The 19,368-nt window shown below is 37.9% G+C and overlaps 1 protein-coding gene across 1 annotated transcript in view; it reads left to right on the top strand.

Annotated features, from left to right (window-relative positions):
• ALG13 (ALG13 UDP-N-acetylglucosaminyltransferase subunit) overlaps window positions 1-14,169 on the top strand; it is an 80,173-nt gene extending 66,004 nt beyond the window's left edge. The window contains 1 exon segment of the mRNA XM_054580358.1: window positions 13,327-14,169. Coding sequence (XP_054436333.1) covers window positions 13,327-13,592 — 266 coding nt within the window. The 3' untranslated portion in view covers window positions 13,593-14,169.
• Window positions 14,170-19,368: the final 5,199 nt, after the last annotated feature.

Here is a 19,368-nt window from a genome sequence, read left to right as displayed (position 1 = left end):
TGAGAGATATAAACCGCATAAACCAAAGTTATTTGGGATCCTCACTCTTTAAGAGTGTAAACAGATCTCAACACCAAAAAAGTAGGAGACCAGTAGAATGGTTTTTTCTATGAGCTCACAGTATAATTAGATAGGGAAGAACTTGGAAGGACTTAGGATAGGATCTGTGGACAACCCTTCTCAGAAAGAATCAGCAGGAGGTAAGAAGAAACGGTGTGGACTAACCTTAACAATTCTGTTTCCTATTCCAGCACTGCTGCTTGATGACTGTGATGTTGGCTAAGTTACTTAGCCTCCCTAAGCCTGATTTTCTGTAAAATGGGAAATACCTGATTTGCCAGGTTGTTAAAAGAACTAAATGAGACCTTAAATATATGTATACTATGCCTGGCACATGTGAGGAATGTGAATTTCCTTTCTCTCCTTACATCCTTTTTTGAAAGCATATTAACGGTTTTGAGATATTAGCACTATAGAATCTCACTCTTAGTATGGTTGTGTGATGTGGCCCATGGTAATAAAAATTAAAGTACCACCCTTTATTGCATTTTTTACCAGATACTTTTTTAAGTATATTTTGTTGATTATGCTATTACAGTTGTACCATTTTTTTCCTCTCCTTTGTCCCCCTCTGCCTTGTACCCTCATTCCCTCCAGCCTTACCCCGCTTAGTTCATGTCCATGGGTTGTATGTATAAGTTCTTTGGCTTCTCCATTTCCTATATTCTTTGTCTACTTTGTACCTACCAATTATGCTTCATATTCCCTGTACCTTTTCCCCCATTTCCCCCCTCGTTCCCTCCCCACTGATAACATTCCATGTGATCTTTATTTCTGTGACTCTGTTCCTGCTCTAGTCGTTTGCTTACTTTCTGTTTTTGTGTTTTTAATTTTAGTTGTTGATAGTTGTGAATTTCTTGTTATTTTTCTGTTCATAATTTTGATCTTTTTGTTAGATAAGTCCCTTTAACATTTCATATAATAAGGGCTTGGGGATGATGAACTCCTTTAACTGTACCTTCTCTGGGAAGCACTTTATCTGCCCTTCCATTCTAAATGACAGCTTTGCTCAGTAGAGTAATCTTGGATGTAGGTCCTTGGCTTTCATGACTTTGAATAGTTCCTTCTAGCCCCATCTTTCCTGCAAGGTTTCATTTGAGAAAACAGCTGATAGTCTTATGGGAACTCCTTTGTTAAGTAACTCTCCCCTTTCCTCTTGCTGCTTTTAAGATTCTCTCCTTTTATTAAATCTTGGGCAGTTTAATTATGTCGTGTCTTGGCTTCGTCCTCTTTGGGTCCAACTTGTTTGGGACTCTGAGCTTCCTGGATTTATGTGTCTATTTCCTTCACCAGATTGGGGAAGTTTTATTTCATCATTTGTTCAAATAAGTTTTCAATTCCTTGCTCATCCTCTTCTCCTTCTGGCCACCCCTATGATTCGGATGTTGGAACATTTATAGTTGTCCCAGACGTTCCTAAGCCTGTCCTAATTTTTTGAATTCTTGTTTCTTCAGTTCTGTTCTGGTTGAATGTTTATTTCTTCCTTTTGTTCCAAATCATTGATTTGAGTCCCTGTTTCCTTCCCTTCACTGTGGGTTCCCTGTATATTTTTCTTTGTTTCACTTTGTATAGCCTTCACTTCTTCCTTTACTTTGTATCCATACTCAATCATTTCTCTGAGCATCCCGATTACCAGAGTTTTGAGCTCTGCATCTGATAGGTTTTTATCTCCTCCTTGCTAAGTTCTATTTCTGGAGTTTTGATTTGTTCTTTCATTTGAGCCATATTTCTTTGTTTCACCGCACCTGTTATGTTGTAAGAGGTGGAGCCGTACCTATTTGCCAGGGCGGGCAAGCCACTTCCCTGTGTGGGGCAGGATATGTGGGGGAGGGGTCATAGAGGGAACTGTGCAGTTTGCTCAACTCTTGACCCATTGTTTTTTTGTTTTTTGTTTTTATTGTTCAGATACATTTGTCATCATTTTCCCATCACCACTTTCCCCTGTCCCACCCACACCCACCTCCCACCCTCAATGCTTCCCCATTTTGGCTTTCTCCGTTGGTCCTTCATACGTGTTCCTTGACTTGACCTTTCTCCTTTTCTGCGTTAACTCCCTCCTCCCCTCTCGTTACTGTCAGTTTGTTTTTCCTGTCAGTGTTGCTGGTTATATTTTTCTTGCTTGTTTTGTTGATTAGGTTCCACTTAGAGGTAAGATCATATGGTATTTGTCTTTTACCCCCTGGCTTATTTCACTTTAGCATAATGCTCTCCAGTTCCACCCATGCTGTAGCAAAGGGTAGTAGCGCTTTCTTTCTTTCTTTCTGCATAATAGTCTGTTGGGTAAATGTACCGTAGTTTTTTGATCCACTCATTTATTGATGGGCATTTAGGTTGCTTCCAGCACTTGGTGATTGTAAATTGTGCTGCTGTGAACATTGGGCTACACAGGTTCTTTTCATTTGGTGATTTGAGATTCTTAGGGTATAATCCGAGCAGTGGAATTGCTGGGTCAAAATCTTGCCCCATATTCAGTCACCCCCCCCCCCACTTTCCACAAGACAACTGAGTCATTCTGGGGCTGCCATGGTGGTTATTCCCAGGTAAGTGAGCTTGTATACTTTCAAGGACACCGTGGGCCCCTCCAGTATTCTCCTGTGAGACTGGCATTTTCTCCTGCTTCTGCACCCTCCACAGGTTTTTACAGCCAGAGATTTTGAGGCTTTCTTTCCTGGCCCTGGAACCCTGTGTTGCGTGGTCTTTCTCCACAGTTGTTCTTCCAGTTTATCCGCATATGAATGTAGGGCCGCCTGGTCTATGTGCCCCCGCCTTGCCACACGTCCTCTCCGCCCTGGCTGCCTGTCTCTGCCCCTCCTTACAGTCTGAAGGAATGGTGTTTTTTTATAACTCCTTGGTTGTTGGATTTCCATACAGTTTGATTTTCTGGCAGTTCTGGATGTTTATTGTTTTGAAGTTAGTTGTTATCCTTCTTTTGGTTGTGCCAGGAAGCGAAGTGTACTAACACCTCCATTTTGGCTGGAAGTCTGTACCATATACCTTTTGTACAGCTATTTTAATTTGTACGGAACCATGAGACAGTGGTCTTCATTACCCAGGATGAGCTTAATCCAAGTTACCCCATGTAATGAAGTACTCCTTTTTGTTGAATATTTATATAGTCACTATAACAAGATCACAACAGCCTTTATTTCCAGTGAAATTGACTCATGATAGCCTACAGCTTTTAAATTAAAATGGTGCCAGGACTGCCAGGACTGGAGTGGATCAGTGGGTGGGGCATCATCCCACAAAGTGATAAGTCTCAGGTTCAGTTCACAGACAAGGCACATGCCTGGGTTGCTGGCCAGGTCCCAACTTGGAGACATACAAGAAGCAATTGATTGATGTTTCTCTCACACATTGATGTTTCTCTCCCTCTCTTCCAACCTTCCCCTCTCTCTAAAAATAAATAAAATCTTTTTTAAAAAAGAAAAGAAAATGATGCTAGTACCTTAATGATATTCAAGAAATGACACTTAAATGTTTAAATGTTGTTCAAAACTTTACATACCTTCAGGTATAGACTGGACTGTAAACACACCTGAGTTTTTAATTGCTAAAGTAACAGAATTATTATTTGGATGATATGTCTTATACTGGAAAATTATTACATAACTTAATTGTGACCAACTCTTATTAGAACTTAATTGAGTAGGAGGACTCTTGCAAATTTTTTTTAAGCTGTAGCACATTTTTATTTTTTAAATTTATTTGTTTTACATTATTTTTTAAAATTATAAATCATGTTTATTCTATGAGAGTTGTCTCAATTTTTACCCCTTTTCCCCCCTCCACCCATCCCACTCCCACAGTCAATTCCCACTCTGTTGTCCATGTCCATGGGTCATTCATACATGTTCTTTGTCTAGTCCTTTCCCCTTCTTTCCACCAGTGTCCTCTTTCCCCATCCCCTCTGGTCACTTTCAGTCTGCTCCACGTTGCCGTGCCTGTGGTTTATTTTGTTCTTTAGTTTATTTTGTTGAATAGAGTCCACTCATAGGTGAGATCATATGGTATTTGTCTTTCATCAACTGGCTTATTTCACTTAGTTTAATATTCTCCAGTTTCATCCATGTTGTTGCAAAAGGTGAGAGTTCTCTCTCTCTCTTTCTTAAATGCAGATTGATTTTATTTATTTTTTTAAACATCAAAGTTAATAATGAAATATTTAAAAAATTTTAAACCATTATAAAGTCTCAGCAATTAAATCAACATGACACCAGCACAGAAATAATCAAGTAGATAATGAAATATAATGAGAATTCTAGAGACAAACATATGAATCTATCTAACAATATAATATATGATTAAGTTGATATTTCAAATCAATGGAGGAAAATAAGGCTTGTTCAACAAATAAGGTGCATGGACCACTATTACTTGCAATAAAACAAATAAAGAGCCCTATTCCACACATTATACAAGAAATATTCAGGTGAGTTAAAAATCAATATGTAGAATCTAAGGAGTTTTAGAAGAAAATAGAACTAATATTTTTCATAACCTGAAGTAAAATATTCAAACCCAGAAGCTATAAAGTAAATATTGACAATATGACTATATTAAACATTTAAGTATATAGTAATATACATATAAAAAAGTTAAAAGACAGGGAATAGAATAGGAAAGTAGTTGCAGCACCTCTAAAACATGGTTAATAGGGTTTTGTTTTTTTGGTTATTTAGGGAAAAAAGGTCTACAAGCCTTTCATCAATAAATGGATAAAGAATACCAAAAAGTCATTTAAAGCTTTTTTAAAAAATAATAGAAATAGGCAAGATATATACAAACACAGGTTTAGTTTCAACATATACTAAAGGAACAATTAAAATAACATCATTGTCACAATCAGATTAATGAGTATTGAAAATATTGGTAATATCAAGTATTGGCAACTCTGAAAGGAACTGAGTATTCATAGACTCTTTTTCTTCATCTTAAAGCAGTCCCTTTAGCATATTTTGCAGTGCTGGTTTGGTGGAGATGTATTCGTTTAGCCTTCTTTTATCAGGGAAACTCCTTACACTGCCTTCCATTTTAATTAAGATCCTTGCTTGTTAGAGCAGTCTTGGTTGCAGACCTTTGCTTTTCATGACTTGCAATATTTCTTGCCAGTGCCTCTGGCTTGCAGGGTTTCTGTTGAGAAGTCAGCTGCTGTCCACATTGGGGCTCCCTTATATGTTATTACCTCTTTCTCCCTTGCTTGCTTTAGGATTCTCTCTTTGTCTTTGATATTTGCCATTTTAATGATGACATGTCTTGGAGTGGGCCTCATGGGTTCCTCTTTAATGGGACCCTCTGTGCTTCCTGGACTTGTGTGACTCTTTCTGTCCTCCAATTAGGGAAGTTTTCCATCTTGACTTTTTCAAACAGGTTCTCTATCCCTTCCTCCTCCTCTTCTCCTTCTGGTATGCCTACTATATGGATATTACTACGTTTCAGGTTGTCCTGCATTTCCCTCAATGCCTCTTTATTCTTTTTGAGTGTTTTTTCATTTTCTTGCTCTTTCTGGGAGCTTTTTTCTACTTTGTCCTACAGCTCGCTGATTTGTTCCTCTGCTTCATCTAGCCTGCTTTGGATTCCTTCTACTGTGTTCTTCAATTCAGAAATGTTATTCTTCATTTCCTCTTATCTCATTGATAGTTTCTGTCCTTTTTCATGCTGATATAGTTTGCAATGAGTTCCTCGTAGTGTCCCTGTAATTCTCTCTGAGCTCACTGAGCTCATTGAGTTTCCTTAGAACCGTTGTTTGGAACTCAATATCTGATGGTTTACTTGCCTCTCTTTCATTTCTCTTGCTGGGAATTCCTCCTTTCCCTTTGAGTGGGAGATACTTCTTTGTCTAACCATTATTTGTGAGACTGTTCTCTTTTGCTTCTGCTTCTTAAGTTAATCTGTCTCGATTTCCTGACTTTGTAGTGTGAACTTCTGTGGTTGGATACTGCTCTTTTTACTTTCTGGATCTGCCTCTGATGATGTCATATGTCCCTGTCTGACCTTAGGCAGTCTCTTCCAGACTTCCGGTAATCTCCTGCCTGTGGCTGTCTTCTTCAGCTGTTAATCTGTTCACTCGCAGTCAGCAGGCAGGCTTTGACAACTCAGGGTGGGGCGGAGTCTCACCTGGGGCAGCATTGTTGTATCCTTTCATGCTGCTTCCGTATGGGGGAGGAGTCTGCACTGGGATCCTGCCAGCTACTCTCTCCATTCTCTCCCCAAAGCCTCTGTCCCCAGTCTCTCCTCAAGTGTCTCCAGCCATCTCTGCACCCCCTTTAGGCAAGGATCTACTGTCTGTGGCTGCCATTCTGCACTCAGCAGGCAGCTTAGACAGCACAGGGTGGGGTGGGATCCCACCTGGGGGCGGGGCTATCGGGTCCTTTGAGGCTGGTGCCACTCACGGGGAGTGGTCTCTGCCTGAGCGAGATGGCTTCTGCCACATGGGGGGTGAATCAGCACCGAGATCCCACTGGCTGTACTCTCAGTTCTCTCCCCAAAGCCTGCTTCCCCAATGTCTCCTCAGGCATCTCTAGTGTGCTGTCCCCTGACCTTTGACACAGACGAGGGTAAGTGGCTGCAAATAAAAATTTATGCATTGGCCCTTTAAACAGTTCTTTGCATCTCCTGTCATCTGCCTCTGGCAGAGAACAGCCCTGCCGCTTTTCACAGCTGGCTGTTTCCTCTGTACTTTTTTGAGCTCTGGTGCTGTGGGCTAGAGATCCCCGCTTTTGGTTTAGCTGCCACTCTTCTCAGGGGGATCCCACTGGCCATTTCAATATCTTCTGATGCTGCTGCCCGTGGGCACCCTGCCTGCCATCTCAGGTTTGTACCACACTCCTTACCAGCTAGATTGCACTGAAGCCAATTCTTCTGTCTCCGAGGTTACAAGGCTCCTCTCTCGCTATTGTTCAGTTGTTTGTTCCAGGTGATTTCTCCACAATTTAGTGGTAATTCCAGGTTGGTCCTGGGAGGAGATCAGTGTGACCTCTACTCACTCCTCCGCCATCTTGATTCTCGCAAATTTTTATTTTTATTGTATTTGGTGTCTCGGTGTCACAATCATTTCACAAAATCGCTATCACTAGGTAGAATACATTTGGCACTCTACATACGTATGTTTCTGTGTGTATAAATTTTTTAACTTAGGAAATGTTCATATAATCTTTTGGTAGACTGTTTTTTTTAAAACTTTTATTGTATTTTTTTCCATTGCCATTTAGCACCCTTATACTCCCCTCATTCATGTAATCACCAAATTGTTGTCCATTTCCATGAGGCCTTTTATCTTTTTACTTGTTCCCTCCATGCCCTAAACTCCCCTCATAACTGTCATCCTACTCTCTCTGAGTATGTCTCTATTTTGCTTATTAGTTCAGTTTGTTAATTACATTCTACATGTAAGTGAAATCATGTGATACTTGTCTTTCTCTGACTGGCTTATTTTACTTAGCATAATGTTCTCCAGGTCTATCTATGCTGTCTCAAAGGGTAATTTTATTCTTTTTTATGGCTGAGTAGTATTCCACTGTTTAAATATCCCATAGTTTTATCCACTCATCTACTGATGGTCACTTGAGTTGCTTCTGTTGTAAATAATGGTGATTGTAAATAATGCTGCAGTGAATAGGGGCACTTATGTTCTTTCGAATTAGTGTTTTGGATTTCTTTGTATAAATTCCCAGAAGAAGGATCATTAGGTCAAAAGGCAAATCCATTTTTAATTTTTTGAGGTATCACCATACTGCATCCCACTGTGGTTACACCAATGAACAATCCCACCGGAAGTGCAAAGGGGTTCCCCTTTCTCCACATCCTCTCCAGCATTTGTTTGTTGTTTTATTGATGATAGCCATTCTACAGGTGTGAGGTGGTATCTCATTATGTTTTAATTTGCATTTCTCTAATGATTAGTGACAGTGAGCATTGGCCACCTGTAGGCCCTCTTTGTAGAAGTGCCTATTCAGGTCCTCTGTCCACTTTTCAATTGGATTTTGTGGGGGGTTTTTTTTTTTTTTTTTTGGTGTTGACTTTTTGACTTTTGTAAGCTTTCTATAAATTTTGTTATTAACCTCTTATCAGATGTATCAGAGACTATGTTCCTCATTCTGTAGGTTGTCTTTTTATTTGTTGATGGTTTCCTTTGCTGTGCAAAATCTTTTTATTTTGATGTAGTCCCTTTTTTTTTCATTTCCCTTGACTTAGGAGATACAGCAATAAAAATATTTCTATGAGCAACATCTGAGATTTTACTGCCTATGTTTTCTTCTAGGATTTTTATGGTCTTGAGTCTAACATTTAAATCTTTAATTCATTTTGAATTTATTCTTGTGTATGGTGTATGGAGGTGGTCTAGTTTCATTTTTCTGCACATATCTGTCCAATTTTCCCAACTCCATTTATTTAATAGACTATCTTTAGCCCATTGTATGTGCTTGCATCTTCTGTTGAATATTAATTGACTGTAAAGATGTAGGTTTATTTCTGGGCTCTCTGTTCTGTTCTGTTGATCTGTGTGTCTCTTTTTATCCCTATACCATGCTGTTTTGATTACTATGGCCTTAGAGTATAGTTTGATATTAGGTAGAATGATTCCTACAACTTTGTTGTTCTTTCTCAAGATTGCTGTTACTATGTGGGGCCTTTTTGTGGTTCCATGTAAATTTTTGAAATGTTGGTTCTAGTTTTGTGAAATATATCATTGGAATCTTGATAGGAATTGTGTTGAATCTAGATGGTTTTGGGTAGTATGGACATCTTAATGATGCTAATTCTTCCTACCCATGAACATGGTATGTGCTTCTACTTATTTGTAACTTCTTCATTGTCTTGTAATTTTCAGAGTACAAGTCTTTTACATGCTTGATTAGATTTATTCCTAGGTATTTTAGTTTTTGAATCAATTGTAGATGTGATTGTTCCCTTAGTTTCCTGTTCTGTTAGTTTGTTATTGGCATGTAAAAATGCAACTGACTTCCAGATACTAATTTTGTATCCTGCTACTTTGCTAAATTCATTTACCAGTTCTAGTAGCTTCTTGGTGGAATCTTTGGCGTTATATATGTACCGCAAAGTATCATTTAATCTATAAGTAAAGACAGTTTTACTTCCTCCTTTCCAATTTGGAGGCCATTTATTTCTTCTTGACTAATTGCTGTGGCTCGGACTTCCAGTACTATGTTGAATAAGAGAGGTGAAAGTGGACATCCTTGTCTTCTTGTTCCCGATCTTAAGGGGAACACTTGTAGATTTTGCCTGTTGAGTATGATGCTGGCAGTGGGTTTGTCATATATGGCCTTTATTATGTGTAGGCATGTTCCCTCTGTTCCCACTTCTCTGAGAGATTTTATCATATATGGGTGTTGGATTTTATCAAATCCATTTTCTGCATCTGTTGATATAATCATATGGTTTCTATCCTTCATTTTGTTTATGTGGTAGATCACATTTATTGATTTGTGAATGTTAATTCCTGGAATAAATCCTACTTGATCATGGTGTATGATTTTTTTGATGCATTGCTGTATTTGGTTTGCTAATATTTTGTTGAGGATTTTAGCATCTATGTTCATCAGGGATATTGGCCTGTCATTTTCTTTCTTTGTAGTGTCTTTATCTGGTTTTGAAATTAGGATAATGCTGGCCTCATAAAATGAGCTCGGAAACCCTCCCTCTTGGATGTTGTGAAATAGTTTGAGAGGGGGGAGGTGTTAGTTCTTCTTGGAATGTTTGGTAAAATGTGAAACCATCTGGTCCAGGGATTTTGTTTGTTGGGAGTTTTTTGATTACTGCTTCAATTTCACTAGGTGTAATCTGTCTCTTCAGAATCTCTGATTCTTCCTGATTTAGTTTTGGAAGATTGTATATTTCTAGGAATTTATCTATTTCGTCCAGGTTTTCCAGTTTGTTGGCATATAATTATAATATTTTCTTACATTCCTTTGTTTTTCTTTGGTGTCAGTAGTTGTTTTGCCTCTTTCATTTCTGAGTTTATTTACTTGGGTCCTATCTCTTTTTTTTCTTGATCAGTCTGGTTAAAAGTTTGTCAGTCTTGTTTATCTTTTCAAAGAACCAGTTCTTAGATTCATTGATCTTTATGGTTTTTTTAGTCTCTATTTCATTTATGTCTGCTCTGATCTTTATTATTTCCTTCCTTCTACTCACTTGGGGCTTTGCTTGTTGTTTGTTTTCAAGTGCCTTTAAGTGTGAAGTCAGATTGTTTATTTGACCTTTTCCTTGTTTTTTTTTTTTTTGTTTTTTGTTTTTTGCTTTTGTTTGTTTTTTCTTGGGTTTTTTTTTTTTTTTTTTTGAGATAGGCCTGTAATGCTATGAGTTTCCCTCTTAGGATTGCTTTCCCAGTGTTCTATAGATTTTGGATTTTTGTGTTCTCATTTTTGTTTGTTTCAAGGTGTCTTTTGATTTCTCCCTTGATCTCATTGTTGACCCATTCATTGTGTAATTACATGTTATTTAGCTTCCATGTCTTTGTATATTTTTCTGCATTCTTCTTGGGATTGATTTCTAGTTTCATACAATTATGGTCAGAGAAGATGCTTGATATCTTTTCAGTCTTCCTGAAATTTTTCAGACTTGTTTTGTGTCTTAACATATGATCCATCCTAGAAAACAAACCATGTACATTTGAAAAGTATGTATATTATGCTGCCTTGGGGTGAGTTGCCCTGAAGATAACAATTTAATCCATTTTATCTAGTGTGTAATTTATGGCAGCTGTCTCCTTGTTGTTTTTCTGTCTGGAAGATCTAGCCAATGATGTTAATATGGTGTTAAAATCCCTGCTATGACTGTATTTCTGTTGCCCTTTCACTTTACATCCATCAAGATTTGCTTTACATATTTAGGTGCTCCTATGTTGGGTGCATAAATGTTTACTAGGGTTATATCCTCTTGTTAGATTGTTCCCCTTATCATTATGTAGTGTCTTTTCTTTGTCTCTTACTGTATCCTTGGTTTTAAAGTGTATTTGTCCGATATAAGTATTGCCACCCCGGCTTTTTTTCCCCTTTCCATTTGCATGAAATATCTTTTCCATCCCTTTACTTCTAGTCTGTGTTTATCTTTCCGTCTGAGGTGGATTTCTTGGAGGCAACATGTATATGGATCTTGCTTTCTTATCTATTCAGCTACCCTGTGTCTTTTGGTTGGAGCATTTAAGACATTTACATTTAAGGTAATTATTGATAGAAACTTATTTAGTGCCATTTTATTGTTAGACTAATTTCCTCTTTTTTTTTTTTAATTCTCTTTTTCTTCTTCAGGCAAGCCCTTTAATATTTGTTGCAACACTGGTTTGATGTTAACAAACACCTTTAGCTTTTTCTTGTATGGGAAGTTCCTTATTTCTCTGATTTTAAATGATAGGCTTGCTGGGTAAAGTAACCTTGGTTGTAGGTCCTTGCTTTTCATCACCTTGAATATTTCATGCTGCTCCCTTCTGGCCTGAAATGTTTCTGTTGAGAAATCAGATGCTAGTGTAATTGGTGTCCCCTTGTAGGTAACTACCTGCTTTTCTCTTGCAGCTTTTAGATTCTCTTCTTGTCTTTAAGCTTTGTCATTTTAATTATGACATGTCTTGGTGTTAACCTCTTTGGGTCCAACTTGTTTGGGACTCTGTGTGTCCTGGACTTCTGTGTTTTTCCTTCACCAGATCAAGGAAGTTTTTGGTCATTATTTCTTCAAATAGGTTATTGATCCCTTTCTCGCTCTCTTCTCCTTCTGGTAGTCCCATGGTGTGGATGTTGTTACACTTTATGTTGTTTAAAAGGTTTCTTAAGCTCTCTTCATTTTTCTTTTTCTTTTTGCTGCCCTGCTTGGGTGTTTTTTCCTACCTTGTCTCTCAAGTCACTGATTCAATCATGTGCTTCATCTAATCTACTGTTTATTCCTTCCAGTGTATTATTTATTTCAGATATTGTGTTCTTTAATTCTGACTGGTACTTTTTATGGTTTTTGTGTGTTTTTTCATGCTGTTGAACTTCTTTATAATCATTACTTTAAACTCTATTGACTCTACTTGATTGACTCTACTTCATTTAGCTCTTCTGGAGAATTATCTTGTTCTTTTATTTGTGGCCCGTTTCTTTGTCTTCCCATCTTGCCTGCTTCCTTGTATTTGTTTTTATTTATTTGGTAGATCTGCAAAGACTCTGGTTCAGACCGATGTCAGGCACTACCTGTGAATGGCCCTGGGTAACCTGTTTGGAGCTATCAAGGATCCACAGCTTGTGGCTCCTCCTGCTGGGCCTGGCTGTGTGCAGAAAGAACCTGGCTGCACATCCAGGCTTGCTTTTACCAGCAGCTGGGCCTGGTGGAGGGTCAGCTAAAGTCTCAGAGCTCCCAGAGATCAGCCTGCCTTCGTTGTTAATCATGATCATTGAGATAATAACCTACAGCTGTGCTCAACAGCCTGGCTTGAGCTCCACAAGGTGGGGTAGAGCAATTCCTGTGGGCAGGGCTATTATTTACCAGCCAGTTAATGCCACTTGGAGAGGAATGCTCTGCCTGAGAGAGATGGCTTCTGCAATATGGCGAATGACTCAGCACAGGGATCCTGGTGGCTGGTTTTTTAGTTCTCTCCTCAGAACCGCCAGCCTCTGACTCTCCTCACATGTCCCTAGTCCACTCTGCCCTCCCTTTGCCAGAGCCCAGGGTAAGTGGCTGCAAATGAAAGTTTGTGTTGGCCCTTTAAGAGGCTCTCTGGGTCTCTAGCCATCTCTCTCTGGCAGGCAGAGACTCTGCTTCTTTTCACAGCTGGATGTTATCTGGGTCCTTTCCTCGCTCTGGTGCTGTAGACTGGGGAGCCCAGTTTGGGGTTTAGACTCCACTCTTCTTAGGGGGAATTCCCCAGCCACTGAAACATCCCTCGCAAACTGTGGGAGCCCAGCCAGTCCTCTCGTGTCTCTTCTGCACTCCCTGCCAGTCTCTGGTGAAATGGTTTCTTCCATATATCCTTAGTTATAAGGCTTTCCTCCAGCTAGTGTTCGTTGGTTATTCAGGATGATTCCTCTATAATTTAGTTGCAATTCCAGTTTGATCCTGGGAGCAGGTTAATGTAGCTTCCATCTACTCTGCTGCCATCTTGTCATATCAGTAGCCTGTTTCAATCACATTTTGTATCAAAAGTGCTCCTGGTGCAGTTACTGCGATCTTTCTTATAGTTAGTGCTAAATTTCATTTTTACCTTTAAGAACATCCATCTGTATTGATGTTTAGTGAACCTTTGTATATAAAGTGTATTACATGCATTCTTTGTTTCAGGTACCTTTCCAAATGGCGACCCTGCACCTGTCCCTCATGGAGCAGTCTATTTTCCGGTGATGTCGGATCCCTGTGGGCAGCCACCTTTGCCTGGTTTTGATCCCTGCCTTCCCGTTGTGCCAGATTATTCCTATGTTGCCCCTTGGCATCCCATTGGTGCGGCGTATGGTGGTTCTCCTCAGATTCATGGTGCTATGAATCCTGGGCCAGCTGGCTATATTGCTTCACCTTCCTCAGCTTGTCATTATGTACCTCAGCATATGTAAGATTCAGCAGTATGTATTCTTGCACTGCCATTTTTCTTGCTGTTTTGATTTTTTTAAAAACTTTTATGTTAGTGTTTAAGTGATTTAGGTGTTTAGCGTGGTTACTATTGTACTTGTCTTTCAGGTTATTTTATCTTTTGATTTAAAATAGTAGTTTACAAAGTAATAAAGGAATATTGCTTTGGGCTGTGAATAAGGAAATCGAGATGAATGTACAACTAGCCCCATTCTGAGCATACTTTGTTGTATTCAGCTGTCTTCCTGTCAGCCAGCCTGTCAATGTTATATTACTTATGGTACCAATGGGTAAAAGGAGTAAGTTATACAAACAATTTCCTTGGTTTAGATGTCACACGTTATATTAAACTACAAAATTTGATTAACTTCCACTTTTCTCTAGAAAATAAAACAAAACCAAGAGCATTTGTTTCTGGATAACTAACAAAATTAAATGAGAGCTCTTCAGGTTTCTTAAGAACTGTCTAAATTGCGTTGCACTCTGTGATATTGTATCAGTTTCAAAGGCATATGGTGCTCAGCTTTAGATTTTCCCGTATGCTATATTGTTTAATATTGGACTTATGTAACTGAGTTACTGCACAGTATTGAATTGGTGTCCCTTGCACAGTTAGCAGTAAATAAAAATTAGCATTTAAAATTGCTAAAGTGAGTGGAATTTTCTTCATTTTGCTTTTTCGTGGCAACAAAGCGTACCAGACATTTCATTTTTTTTAATATGTCCTTTCCCTCGTATTTTGGTTGCAAAAGCATGTGAATTTATGAACTGTCGGGGCCAGTTGAAACGTTATTTAATCTCAAGACATTGCAATGCATACTACCGTATCTGCTTCTTTTGTCTTGAGAATGTTCCTTTTTAGGTTGTTTTTATGTTTTTTAAAATTTGTTCACTCCGTTGTGGAACTTTAATTTAGACTTATATTCTTATTGTTCTATACTTCCTATAGTTGTCAAATCTTTTACATTTTTAGACTTATCTTGTATCTCTCTAGGCCTGTCTTGTCTCTAACTTTCTGTGAGACATATTTCATCAGCCTTTCTGTCTCTTCCCTTTCACCTACCCAAAGAACACAAGATTTTCTGTACTCAGCAGTTCTCCTGTGAGGGCTAATTCATCGTAAATACTTTGCTGTAGCTCAACTGACAAACAGCTATTTTTAAAGTGTTCTTTTATTGTTACAAAGCCTATTACATTGCCTTTTTAAATGGATATTGATGCTTGTGAATCAGTCTGTCCTTTCCACTTTCAGCTATATCCCAGGCCAAAAGAATCATTTAATACCTCAGAACTCAAGGTGCTTGAACAGTTGAAAGAACTGGAGTAGACTCCATTGCAAAGAAGATACTCTATCTTCAATGCACTGTTCTTGAGATGGTTGATACAAATGAGTTCCAAATCAGTTTGATATTAATGAGTTCCAAATTAGTATGCTATTTAAGGGTTCTGCTTCATAGTAGACACAGAACTGGTTTTCTAAGTGCTTGCTATACCAGTTGACATGTGACAACTTTAGTAAAAAAGAAAACAACAGTGTGCTGATCTTTATAAAAACCTAACTCTCTGTGTTCATGTTTTTTCTGCTAACCTCCTGGGTTCTCAATTTGTGTAGCCTACAAATTGTTTTATGTTTTAAACATTTATTTTAGTCAAACTTAAAATATGGAGCATCTTCAGTTTTCAAACATGCTAACATTTCTGAAATATACATAACTCACAGCAAGTGATTGTCTTGTATCTTGAACAGTCATTGGTTCACTAATTAGCTTCTAAGGGGTGTTTTAGAAGATGGGAGTCTACCTTGAGAATGTGAGTCTGGAAATTGTTCAGTTTTGAGACATGCATATTTGCCTTAGGCTTCTAGTTGATTTTTTTTAAATTTTAAACTTGTAGGTTGCTGCCTTTGCTTGAGTTCCATTACTAATTAATGCAATTTAATGAGGTGTTCATTATTAACTAGACATTAATGATCAACCTAACTGTTACTATCACCAGACTTGAAGTCAACAGTAATAAATGGTCTATTTAAAGCATATGCTTATAGCCCACTTCTTCATATAGTATTATCAATCTTTTCTAAGAAATAAGAAGTGGACCCTGACCCTGCTTTGTTTTGAAGGTTGGTCTGGTGAAGGTAATCTGTCCTGGTGTAGAAGTTTGCATTGTCTTTTGAAAGCATCTTCCAGGTAAAAAAGGAAGTGGTTTTTGTTTTTTTCTTTAAATTATTTTATTTATTTATTTTTATGTTTTGATTACTTTTTTAACTTCATAAATCATGTTTATTCCATTACAGTTGTGTCAGTTTTTACCCCTATACCCCCCTCACCAATCCCACCCCCACCTCGCACTCCCACAGTCAATTCCCAGGAAGTGGTTTTTCTGGTAATTAAACAAACAAACAAAAAACCTTAAGATTGTAACATGTTTAGTCAACCTTTAGTGTAAACATAATGGTAGGCTTCTTTTTACATATTACCTCTTTAGTTGTCCTTGATGTTACAAAAGACATCCTGTCTTCTGATGTTAAGCCAAATTTCATCCATTTAGAATTGTTGGGGGAAGGAGATTATAAAGGTACTGTGGTTTGTTCTGGACCCTTTATTTTCACCCCCTTCCTGAGATAAATCTGGTCACACCAAAGGTAGAAAGCTGAGTCATTTTCATAGTGAGGAAAAACTATTAGAATTCATTTTTATGCTGTGTACATTTATTCTCATAGCTAATTGTAGTTTTCTGCCTTGATTAAAAACATGAAAATACTGAATCTGTTCTACTGTTGAAATTCAAGACCTGTAAATGTAAAACTTCTTTCATTTATTTGGGCCCTATAATCAAGGCATACCCTTTTAATTAGCTTTGGAAATAAGTACAAACAAACCATGATTTTTATGTGAATGCTAGATATCAGAACTTAATTCAAACATATATCTGCATGAATAATGAAATAGTCAATGAGGGAGCGTGGTCCATGTCCTTAATCTAGAGAACTCTGAGACAGATTTAGTTTATTTTACATGAAACCTTTTACAGTCATTTATATTTCCATTTAAGATAACTAAGAATTCAGGAGAACTAACAGCAAAAGACAATCTCTTGTTTTTCCCCATCTTACCTAGAATGTTAAGTTTCAGTCAGAGCAAGTTGATTTGGAACACTTGTCCTCTCTCCTGCCTCAATTATCAAAGGCAGTTTCAGGGATCTGTGAGGAGATGTAGCTTCAGGAAACATCAGGTGGACCCGAGCTGAAGTAAATGACTACTGTTGAAATAAAACTACATTAGAGTAACAAATCTGGGTATTGCCTCAAAATAATCTGGGGGTGGGGGTTATAAATGAAAGATCAGATGCATGTTAATAACTTTATTTTTTAAAAAGATTTGTTTACCTTTAGAGAGAGGGGAAGGGAGGGAGAAAGAGACAGAGAAACATCCATGTGTGGTTGCCTCTTGCGTGCCCTCCCACTGGGGACCAGGCCCGCAACCCAGGCATGTGCCCTGACTGGGAATCAGACCTGTGACTTTTTGGTTTACATGCTGGCACTCAATCCACTGAGCCACCACACCAGCCAGGGCTAATTAATTATAACTGCTGAAGCTTGGGTTTATTATGCTATTCTCTGTATTTTTGTATTTGAAATTTTTTATAATAGTTAAACTCCCGTTGTAACTGACCATCTGGAGAGTCAATGTTTGTTTATGAATTGAGCTCAGGTTTTTAAAAATGTCTTGAATCCTGAAAAGAAGAAACATAAGATTTTAGAGAAGCTGTTGCATAAGGTCCATAGGTATCTTCTTAAGATATTTGGGGTTTTAGGAAAGCTATAATATAGGCAGATGATGCTCAAAACTCTGTAATTCTCAAGAATATACACTACATGTGAAACTAAATTTTATCAAACCATGACATTTATTTGTAGTTGAAACTACTTGAGGTAGGTGAACCATTTCAGACTTTACTGCCTCACTGTTTGCCTTATAATCACCACTTTTGAGTTCGCTTTCTTTTTATGGCTGCCAGAGGGAAGCTTAACAAATTACTGTTAAACAACTATTTGAATTTTGTTGGTTTTTTCCCTAGTGGGTGGCTTTTGCCACTGGCTAAACATTTGTGGTTGAGGGGTTGCATAAATCAACAATACTGAGGTTAAACCAAGTCAGTTCTTATTAATTCAGGCCAGTCAGTGAATATAAATGTTAATATCTATTTTGGCCAAACATTATTGACTAGCAGTAGCAATTTATTGGTGTCATCTGGGTGGTTAGTACCTTCACCCAGTCATCCAGTAAATCTTTTCTTGCAAAACTTACGGCTTTGTCCAAACTATATAATACAAGTTTTTAAAATCTTTTGCAGAATTGTAGAGATAAGATTCTACCCTAGTACTGGGGTACTAAAGTTACAGACTTAAAAAAAGAATGTTTTATTTCCTTGCTGGTATATTAGCCAGATCACAGTGACTATTTTTATCTTGATAAATTTCAGTTGTGCAAGATGAGTAAAATGTAGAGATCTGCTGTACAGCATTGTGCCTGTAGACAACAGTACCTTATTGTACACTTAAAAATCTTAAAAGGGTGTATCTCATGGTAAGTGTTCTTACCACAATAAAATCAAAAACATATGTATAGCCCTACCAAAAAAACCCCCACTTTTATATTCAGTTGTTTTGCTTGCTTCAGTAGTTTGGCTTTGTTTTAATTTTCTTTCATTACTTTAGAGAGGTTGAAATAGTTTGAACTACCCAAGAAGTTTTCCTCCTAGCCGTTGTTAACCTAGTTCTTTTGCTTTACTGTCTACTCACTGTTCCAATGTGGTGTTATGAAAAATTTTAAACAAAAATGTTGAAGTAATTGTGTAACGAACATTCATATATTCACCACCCAGATTTCTATAATTAACATTTTACTAGCATTTTCACATATCCGTCGATAAAGCCTGTTTTTTAATGTATTACACAGAAAGGCTAACTTAAGTACACCTCTCACCTGTAAATATTTCAGCATGCGTGTTTACTAGAGTTCAGTGTTTGTTAAAGGTTCTTCTGAGGTAAAGCATACATGCAATGAAATGCACAAGTCTTAATTGTTTGATACAGTGCATTTTGACAAATCATGTCTGTGAAATCCAAGCCCTTATCAGGATAACATGTTCACTCCAGGAGACTCCTCCCCCATGCTCCTTCCCAGTCAAATCCTGCTTCCCCATTCCTGCACCCTGGGCAACTACTATTCTTTCCGAGTTTTCCCACACCATATGTTAGTTTCTGTTTTTCAAACTATGGAAATGAATCTGTATGCGTTCCTTCGTGTAATGCTTCCTTCAGCATTATGTATTTGGAATCCATCCATGTCACGTGTGTCAGTAGTTCTTTATTTATGGGGCTGAGCAGCATGTTGCTGTATAGCTATGCCATCGTTTGTTTATCCATTCTTCTGTCGGTGGACACCTGGGCCATTTCCAGTTTTTAGATACAAATAAAGCTGCTATAGACATATTTGTAGAATTTTTTGTGAGCATTTGTTTTTATACCTCTTGGAATGGAATTGCTGGGTCATAGGTTAAGTGTATGTTTAGTTCTGTAAGGAACTACAGGATATTTTCCAAAGTGATCGTTACATATACTCCCACCAGCAATGTATAGAGCCCAGTAGTTTTTCATACTGGTCAACATTTGGTGGTACCAGTCTTTTATTTTAGCCATTCTGGTATGTACAGTATGTGGTACGTGATATTTCATTGGCTTTAATTTTCATTTCTGTG

This window comes from Pteronotus mesoamericanus, unplaced genomic scaffold, assembly GCF_021234165.1.
Source record: "Pteronotus mesoamericanus isolate MK-2021 breed Mesoamerican mustached bat unplaced genomic scaffold, CSHL_Meso_final contig_58, whole genome shotgun sequence".
Taxonomy (NCBI): Eukaryota; Metazoa; Chordata; class Mammalia; order Chiroptera; family Mormoopidae; genus Pteronotus; species Pteronotus mesoamericanus.
The sequence above is the reverse complement of the archived record's forward strand: the minus strand, read 5'-3'. Positions and strand labels throughout refer to the sequence as shown.